The 9,748-nt window shown below is 44.1% G+C and overlaps 1 protein-coding gene across 1 annotated transcript in view; it reads right to left on the bottom strand.

Moving 5' to 3' along the window:
• Positions 1–3,269: 3,269 nt before the first annotated feature.
• Positions 3,270–9,748, bottom strand: part of LOC306914974 (phospholipid-transporting ATPase ABCA1-like) — a gene marked incomplete at both ends in the record, with an annotated part of 74,380 nt that continues 67,901 nt past the window's right edge. Inside the window, one exon of the mRNA XM_079492216.1 lies at positions 3,270–3,356. Within this exon, the coding sequence (XP_079348342.1) occupies positions 3,270–3,356 (87 nt within the window). The remainder of the gene's footprint in view (positions 3,357–9,748) is intronic.

Here is a 9,748-nt window from a genome sequence, read left to right on the forward strand (position 1 = left end):
GAATGTAATGCACAGTCTATGTAAAGGTGTGTGAATGGGTGAATGTAATGCACAGTCTATGTAAAGGTGTGTGAATGGGTGAATGTAATGCACAGTCTATGTAAAGGTGTGTGAATGGGTGAATGTAATGCACAGTCTATGTAAAGGTGTGTGAATGGGTGAATGTAATGCACAGTCTATGTAAAGGTGTGTGTGTGTGAATGGGTGAATGTAATGCACAATCTATGTAAAGGTGTGTGAATGTGTGTGTGAATGGGTGAATGTAATGCACAATCTATGTAAAGGTGTGTGAATGTGTGTGTGAATGGGTGAATGTAATGCACAGTCTATGTAAAGGTGTGTGTGTGAATGGGTGAATGTAATGCACAATCTATGTAAAGGTGTGTGAATGGGTGAATGTAATGCACAGTCTATGTAAAGGTGTGTGAATGGGTGAATGTAATGCACAGTCTATGTAAAGGTGTGTGAATGGGTGAATGTAATGCACAGTCTATGTAAAGGTGTGTGTGTGTGAATGGGTGAATGTAATGCACAATCTATGTAAAGGTGTGTGAATGTGTGTGTGAATGGGTGAATGTAATGCACAATCTATGTAAAGGTGTGTGAATGTGTGTGTGAATGGGTGAATGTAATGCACAGTCTATGTAAAGGTGTGTGTGTGAATGGGTGAATGTAATGCACAATCTATGTTAAGGTGTGTGAACTTAATGCACAATAAAGCTCCTTGGAATAAAACGTTCTATAAATGCATTTTCCATGATTGATGTAAAGTGTAATGCTGAGGTCATGAGTAATGGATGGAGACACGAGACCTTATTAAATACTCAGCAAATAACAACAACATGATGGTGACTTTTGTACACAGTCACCTACATGTCTGTCTGTCTGTCTGTCTGTCTGTCTGTCTGTCTGTCTGTCTGTCTGTCTGTCTGTCTGTCTGTCTGTCTGTCTGTTCTGCAGCGTCGCGTATATACAGTATTCCTCTCCTCTCCTCTCCTCTCATAACCTCCTCTCCTCTCCTCTCCTCTCCTCTCCTCTCCTCTCCTCTCCTCTCATAACCTCCTCTCCTCTCCTCTCCTCTCATAACCTCCTCTCCTCTCCTCTCCTCTCCTCTCCTCTCCTCTCCTCTCCTCTCCTCTCCTCTCCTCTCCTCTCCTCTCCTCTCCTCTCCTCTCCTCTCCTCTCCTCTCCATTCTAAATGCAGTCCTCCTCTCCTCTCCTCTCCTCTCCTCTCCTCTCCTCTCCTCTCCTCTCCTCTCCTCTCCTCTCCATTCTAAATGCAGTCCTCTCCTCTTCTCTCCTCTCCTCTCCTCTCCTCTCCTCTCCTCTCCTCTCCTCTCCTCTCCTCTCCTCTCCTCTCCTCTCCTCTCCTCTCCATTCTAAATGCAGCCCTCTCCTCTCCTCTCCTCTCCTCTCCTCTCCTCTCCTCTCCTCTCCTCTCCTCTCCTCTCCATTCTAAATGCAGTCCTCCTCTCCTCTCCTCTCCTCTCCTCTCCTCTCCTCTCCTCTCCTCTCCTCTCCTCTCCTCTCCTCTCCTCTCCTCTCCTCTCCTCTCCTCTCCTCTCCTCTCCATTCTAAATGCTCTCCTCTCCTCTCCTCTCCATTCTAAATGCAGTCCTCTCCTCTCCTCTCCTCTCCTCTCCTCTCCTCTCCTCTCCTCTCCTCTCCTCTCCTCTCCTCTCCATTCTAAATGCAGTCCTCTCCTCTCCTCTCCTCTCCTCTCCTCTCCTCTCCTCTCCTCTCCTCTCCTCTCCTCTCCTCTCCTCTCCTCTCCTCTCCATTCTAAATGCTCTCCTCTCCTCTCCTCTCCTCTCCTCTCCTCTCCTCTCCTCTCCTCTCCTCTCCTCTCCTCTCCTCTCCTCTCCTCTCCTCTCCTCTCCTCTCCTCTCCTCTCCTCTCCATTCTAAATGCAGTCCTCTCCTCTCCTCTCCTCTCCTCTCCTCTCCTCTCCTCTCCTCTCCTCTCCTCTCCTCTCCATTCTAAATGCAGCCCTCTCCTCTCCTCTCCTCTCCTCTCCTCTCCTCTCCTCTCCTCTCCTCTCCTCTCCTCTCCTCTCCTCTCCTCTCCTCTCCTCTCCTCTCCATTCTAAATGCAGTCCTCTCCTCTCCTCTCCTCTCCTCTCCTCTCCTCTCCTCTCCTCTCCTCTCCTCTCCTCTCCTCTCCTCTCCTCTCCTCTCCTCTCTTCTCCTCTCCTCTCCATTCTAAATGCAGTCCTCTCCTCTCCTCTCCTCTCCTCTCCTCTCCTCTCCTCTCCTCTCCTCTCCTCTCCTCTCCTCTCCTCTCCTCTCCTCTCCATTCTAAATGCAGCCCTCTCCTCTCCTCTCCTCTCCTCTCCTCTCCTCTCCTCTCCTCTCCTCTCCTCTCCTCTCCTCTCCTCTCCTCTCCTCTCCTCTCCTCTCCATTCTAAATGCAGTCCTCTCCTCTCCTCTCCTCTCCTCTCCTCTCCTCTCCTCTCCTCTCCTCTCCTCTCCTCTCCTCTCCTCTCCTCTCCTCTCCATTCTAAATGCAGTCCTCTCCTCTCCTCTCCTCTCCTCTCCTCTCCTCTCCTCTCCTCTCCTCTCCTCTCCTCTCCTCTCCTCTCCTCTCCTCTCCTCTCCATTCTAAATGCAGTCCTCTCCTCTCCTCTCCTCTCCTCTCCTCTCCTCTCCTCTCCTCTCCTCTCCTCTCCTCTCCTCTCCTCTCCATTCTAAATGCAGTCCTCTCCTCTCCTCTCCTCTCCTCTCCTCTCCTCTCCTCTCCATTCTAAATGCTCTCCTCTCCTCTCCTCTCCATTCTAAATGCTCTCCTCTCCTCTCCTCTCCTCTCCTCTCCTCTCCTCTCCTCTCCTCTCCTCTCCTCTCCTCTCCTCTCCTCTCCATTCTAAATGCAGTCCTCTCCTCTCCTCTCCTCTCCTCTCCTCTCCTCTCCTCTCCTCTCCTCTCCTCTCCATTCTAAATGCTCTCCTCTCCTCTCCTCTCCTCTCCTCTCCTCTCCTCTCCTCTCCTCTCCTCAGTGAGAGGTCATGGTGTCTTCAGTGTTAAGAGGAACAGAAAGCTGCTGGCTGGTTCCAGTTGGTTTTAGTTTAGGAAACACCTCAGCAGTCAGCAGGAGAGAGAGAGAGAGGCAGAGTGATAGTCTCTCGGTCACAGGAGAGAGAGAGGCAGAGTTATAGTCTCTCGGTCACAGGAGAGAGAGAGGCAGAGTTATAGTCTCTCGGTCACAGGAGAGAGAGAGAGAGAGAGAGAGAGAGAGAGATAGTCAGTGAGTTCCAGATAGCAGAAACAGTGAGCTCACCACCACAGCAGGCGTGACCCTTGACCTCTATACACTACCTTTGAGCTGTGCTGCTGCGCTGGAGGGTTGGGCTGAACCTCAGTCTGAGAAAGAGAGAGAGAGAGGTAGAGCGAGAGTCAGACAGAGGGAGGGAGAGAGAGAGGTAGAGAGAGAGTCAGACAGAGGGAGAGAGGGAGAGAGATTCTTCAGTCTCCGTGACCTGACGGGAGGGTTGGTTGAACCTCAGAGAGAGAGAGGGAGGTAGAGAGTCAGACGGAGAGGGAGAGAGGGAGACAGAGAGTCAGACGGAGAGGGAGAGAGGGAGACAGAGAGCGTTGCTCCTTCAGTCCGACCTGACCGGCCGTCTTATATTTCAGTTGAGGAGCAGCCCTGCGTGCGGACCGACGGACGGACAGTGGACGTACGGACGGACGGACACACGTTGGGTCCTGGTCCTGACAGACCATGTCGACGGTCTCCACTCAGCTCCGCCTGCTGCTGTGGAAGAACTTCACCTACCGACGGAGACAGACGGTAAGAAGAACCGTTTGACTTATCACCTCCTAACTAACCTGTTCATTTATCACCTCCTAACTAACCTGTTCATTTATCACCTCCTAACTAACCTGTTCATTTATCACCTCCTAACTAACCTGTTCATTTATCACCTCCTAACTAACCTGTTCATTTATCACCTCCTAACTAACCTGTTCATTTATCATTTGAGCCACGGACCACCGTTTGATGACATTTAGCCTCTCAGACCCATTTGAGCCACGGACCACCGTTTGATGACATTTAGCCTCTCAGACCCATTTGAGCCACGGACCACCGTTTGATGACATTTAGCCTCTCAGACCCATTTGAGCCACGGACCACCATCTGATGACATTTAGCCTCTCAGACCCATTTGAGCCACGGACCACCGTTTGATGACATTTAGCCTCTCAGACCCATTTGAGCCACGGACCACCGTTTGATGACATTTAGCCTCTCAGACCCATTTGAGCCACGGACCACCGTTTGATGACATTTAGCCTCTCAGACCCATTTGAGCCACGGACCACCGTTTGATGACATCCTAAATGTAACCTGTTTAACAACATTGTAGAGTGGGTTTATAGTTCCATGCACGCTCATGAAATCCCTGGAAATGTTTTGAAATTAGAAGAAAAAAAACGTTTGGAATTTATCAAGGGGTCCTGGATAAAATAGTTGGCTATGCATTGCTTTTGGCTGTTGACGTCAGACTGGTTGTCATATGTATAACATAATATTAACATTGCACGAAATATGTAACATAAGTCGTTATTCACCAAAAAGGGTGGCGTGATTGCAGCCTAAATATGTGTACCGGTATGTGACAAAAAGAACAGATCTACAAGCTCACAGCGTGCTGCAGCGTGACTGATCCTTTGCCCTACGATAGATAGGTGGTGTAGCAAAGATATGGCACGAGAATGAGAGCGTTCTATAGTCTATGCTTTGTTGTTGCTAGACTGTCTGTCTTTGGGCATTGTGTTACACTGAGGAGTAAGAGACTCATTTATTGAGCTGAATGATTGTTATATGGGACTACATTTGACTGAGGGACTGACTGAGGGATTGACTGAGGGCCATTGGATTTGTTTGTATTTCCTTTTCCTCATGTGAAAGCAGGGAATCATAGCTTCAAATGGACATATTGGTTGTTCAGTTTGACCCACCAGTTTTGGAGATATGGCTTATAGAGTAATGTCTTGCAGAGAAACAGCGAGTTGAGAAAACAGGCTTGAAAGGTTCACTTCTGTGGTCTCTAACATTACACCTAGCTACATGTTTAAGCATTTATTTCATATTTACATGTCTTCTGTGGTCTCTAACATTACACCTATAGCTACATGTTTAAGCATTTATTTCATATTTACATGTCTTCTGTGGACTCTAACATTACACCTAGCTACATGTTTAAGCATTTATTTCATATTTACATGTCTTCTGTGGACTCTAACATTACACCTAGCTACACGTTTAAGCATTTATTTCATATTTACATGTCTTCTGTGGACTCTAACATTACACCTAGCTACACGTTTAAGCATTTATTTCATATTTACATGTCTTCTGTGGACTCTAACATTACACCTAGCTACATGTTTAAGCATTTATTTCATATTTACATGTCTTCTGTGGACTCTAACATTACACCTAGCTACATGTTTAAGCATTTATTTCATATTTACATGTCTTCTGTGGACTCTAACATTACACCTAGCTACATGTTTAAGCATTTATTTCATATTCACATGTCTTCTGTGGACTCTAACATTACACCTAGCTACATGTTTAAGCATTTATTTCATATTTACATGTCTTCTGTGGACTCTAACATTACACCTAGCTACATGTTTAAGCATTTATTTCATATTTACATGTCTTCTGTGGACTCTAACATTACACCTAGCTATACATGTTTAAGCATTTATTTCATATTTACATGTCTTCTGTGGTCTCTAACATTACACCTAGCTACATGTTTAAGCATTTATTTCATATTTACATGTCTTCTGTGGACTCTAACATTACACCTAGCTACATGTTTAAGCATTTATTTCATATTTACATGTCTTCTGTGGACTCTAACATTACACCTAGCTACATGTTTATTTCATATTTACATGTACATTTCATCTCTGACACTTAATTCAGAAATGCTCTAGTATGTGGAGAGTCTGCCTGTGCTATTAACTCATTTAAAAAAACTTTTTCTCCTCTGGTGAAAAGCTGGAAATCTGGTCACATATGGGGATGGAGTATTTTGTATTTTGGAAATGTTTTTGAAATTCATTGGTAAATATGTGTAGGAAGTAGGAACCCTGTGCTACACTGCCTGTCTTTGGGCATTGTTGCACACTGGAGTAAGATACTGATTGATTGATTGATTGATTGATGGTTATACAGGTCTGGAAATTATAGGGTTAACCCAATTAGGCCTGACGTCGAAAAAAAAAAAACCTTGGCTCTGAAAGAATATATAATATTCAAAGATTTGTGCCTCATTTTCACGACTTTTCGAAAATAGCTAAAGTATAACATAATGCTTAAAACACCAACATGGGTTCCTGCCCAAAATGGGTTAAGTATTTTGGAAATGTTTTTGAAATTCATTGGTAAATATGTGTAGGAACCCTGTACTACACTGCCTGCATGTCTTTGGGCACACAGTAGTAAGAGACTCATTGATTGATTGATTGATTGATTGATTGTTATACAGGTCTGGACATTATAGGGTTAAATGTTCTGGAAAAGGTTTTGGAAGTTCATCTGTAAAAGTGTGTGAACGTCAGATAGACTGTAGAGAGTTCTCTGTGAACATCAGATAGACTGTAGAGAGTTCTCTGTGAACGTCAGACTGCAGAGAGTTCTCTGTGAACATCAGATAGACTGTAGAGAGTTCTCTGTGAACGTCAGACTGCAGAGAGTTCTCTGTGAACGTCAGATAGACTGTAGAGAGTTCTCTGTGAACGTCAGACTGCAGAGAGTTCTCTGTGAACGTCAGATAGACTGTAGAGAGTTCTCTGTGAACGTCAGATAGACTTCAGAGAGTTCTCTGTGAACGTCAGATAGACTGTAGAGAGTTCTCTGTGAACGTCAGACTGTAGAGAGTTCTCTGTGAACGTCAGACTGTAGAGAGTTCTCTGTGAACGTCAGATAGACTGTAGAGAGTTCTCTGTGAACGTCAGATAGACTGTAGAGAGTTCTCTGTGAACGTCAGACTGTAGAGAGTTCTCTGTGAACGTCAGATAGACTGTAGAGAGTTCTCTGTGAACGTCAGATAGACTGTAGAGAGTTCTCTGTGAACGTCAGATAGACTGTAGAGTTCTCTGTGAACGTCAGATAGACTGTAGAGAGTTCTCTGTGAACATCAGATAGACTGTAGAGAGTTCTCTGTGAACGTCAGATAGACTGTAGAGAGTTCTCTGTGAACGTCAGATAGACTGTAGAGAGTTCTCTGTGAACGTCAGACTGTAGAGAGTTCTCTGTGAACGTCAGATAGACTGTAGAGAGTTCTCTGTGAACGTCAGATAGACTGTAGAGAGTTCTCTGTGAACGTCAGATAGACTGTAGAGAGTTCTCTGTGAACGTCAGATAGACTGTAGAGAGTTCTCTGTGAACGTCAGATAGACTGTAGAGAGTTCTCTGTGAACGTCAGACTGTAGAGAGTTATTTGTGAACGTCAGATAGACTGTAGAGAGTTCTCTGTGAACGTCAGATAGACTGTAGAGAGTTCTCTGTGAACGTCAGATAGACTGCAGAGAGTTCTCTGTGAACGTCAGATATCAATCAATCTTTATTTCAGACCCAGGAGGATCCATATCACAAACAATACAATATAACAGTAAATACAAAAATAAAAATAAATAAAAAGGTACATATATGCACAGATTGTAACACATGGACCCTTATGGGTCTGTAACTCTGAGAGTGTAACAAATGGAACCAAATGGACCCTTATGGGTCTGTAACTCTGAGAGTGTAACACATGGAACCAAATGGACCCTTATGGGTCTGTAACTCTGAGAGTGTAACACATGGAACTAAATGGACCCTCACCGGTCCATTTGGTTCCATTTGTACACTGTCAGAGTTAAATTAACATTGATTTTACAATATAAATTGGGGTCCCAGAGATATAAATGCCATTAAATGGGGGTCCGTCCGGAGACTAATGCATGTCAAACTGGGGGTCTCCTCCTCTCTCTCGTCCATTATGGATGAGTTCATCATCATCATAATAATAAAGATGAGTGAGTGATGTCATCTTTCTGCTGCTGTGTGGACGATTGTGTGTGTGTGTGTGTGTGTGTGTGTGTGTGTGTGTGTGTGTGTGTGTGTGTGTGTGTGTGTGTGTGTGTGTGTGTGTGTGTGTGTGTGTGTGTGTGTGTGTGTGTGTGTGTGTGTGTGTGTGTGTGTGTGTGTGTGTGTGTGTGTGTGTGTCGCGGGGGGGGGGGGTTAAGTAGGTCTTAATGGCCTCGAGTCTCTCACGCACCTATTTTCTTTAAGTGCAGATCGTTCACAGACCTCCTCTCCTCTCCTCTCCTCTCCTGTTCTCTCCTCTCCTCTCCTCTCCTCTCCTCTCCTGTTCTCTCTCTGTGTTTTCTACCTTTAGAAGGATCTGGTCTCGGGTCTTAATGGGTTAAGGAAAGATCGTTACAATGTAGGCATTTATCAGACATTCTTAATCCAGAGCGATTTACAGTAAGAACAAACAAACACATGGTGATACATCAGGTACATAGACATAGTTACAAGTAAGACGCGCGAACGCGGGAAGCGAACGCAGCTCGTAAATTGCAATAACAACAATTAGAATGAATTACGTACTTTAAGGTTTTTTTTTTAGTTCTTTTATTTTTGTTTTGTTTTTAAGATTCTTTTTTAAGTTAAGTTTTTTTAAGTTAAGTTTTTTTTTTAAGTTTTTTCTTTTTAAGTTTTTTTTAAGTTAAGTTTGTTTAAGTTAAGTTTTTTTGTCAGTTTTTTCTTTTTAAGTTTTTTTTTTAAGTTAAGTTTTTTTAAGTTAAGTTTTTTTAAGTTAAGTTTTCTTTTTAAGTTTTTTCTTTTTAAGTTTTTTCTTTTTAGGTTTTTTTTTTAATAAGTTGTGTGTGTGTGTGTGTGTGTGTGTGTGTGTGTGTGTGTGTGTGTGTGTGTGTGTGTGTGTGTGTGTGTGTGTGTGTGTGTGTGTGTGTGTGTGTGTGTGTGTGTGTGTGTGTGTGTGTGTGTGTGTGTGTGTGTGTGTGTGTGTGTGTGTGTGTGTGTGTGTGTGTGTGTGTGTGTGTGTGTGTGTGTGTGTGCGCCCTCTGGTGGCGGGCGGGTGGTGTTACAGCGTGACACACGCATCTGCTGGGTCTCATAGTAAATGCTCACTGCGTTCGCAATCATGAATCCTACAAACACATGGTGATACATCAGGTACATAGACATAGTTATCATGAATCCTACCAACACATGGTGATACATCAGGTACATAGACATAGTTATCTTGAATCCTACCAACACATGGTGATACATCAGGTACATAGACATAGTTATCTTGAATCCTACCAACACATGGTGATACATCAGGTACATAGACATAGTAACACATGGTGATACATCAGGTACATAGACATAGTAACACATGGTGATACATCAGGTACATAGACATAGAACAATAGAACAACACATGGTGATACATCAGGTACATCATAGACATAGAACAATAGAACAACACATGGTGATACATCAGGTACATCATAGACATAGTTATCATGAATCCTACATCAGGTACATAGACATAGTTATCATGAATCCTACCAACACATGGTGATACATCAGGTACATAGACATAGTAACACATGGTGATACATCAGGTACATAGACATAGTAACACATGGTGATACATCAGGTACATAGACATAGTAACACATGGTGATACATCAGGTACATAGACATAGAACAATAGAACAACACATGGTGA

The sequence above is a fragment of the Electrona antarctica genome (genome assembly GCF_951216825.1).
Source record: "Electrona antarctica genome assembly, chromosome: 22".
NCBI classification, from domain to species: Eukaryota; Metazoa; Chordata; class Actinopteri; order Myctophiformes; family Myctophidae; genus Electrona; species Electrona antarctica.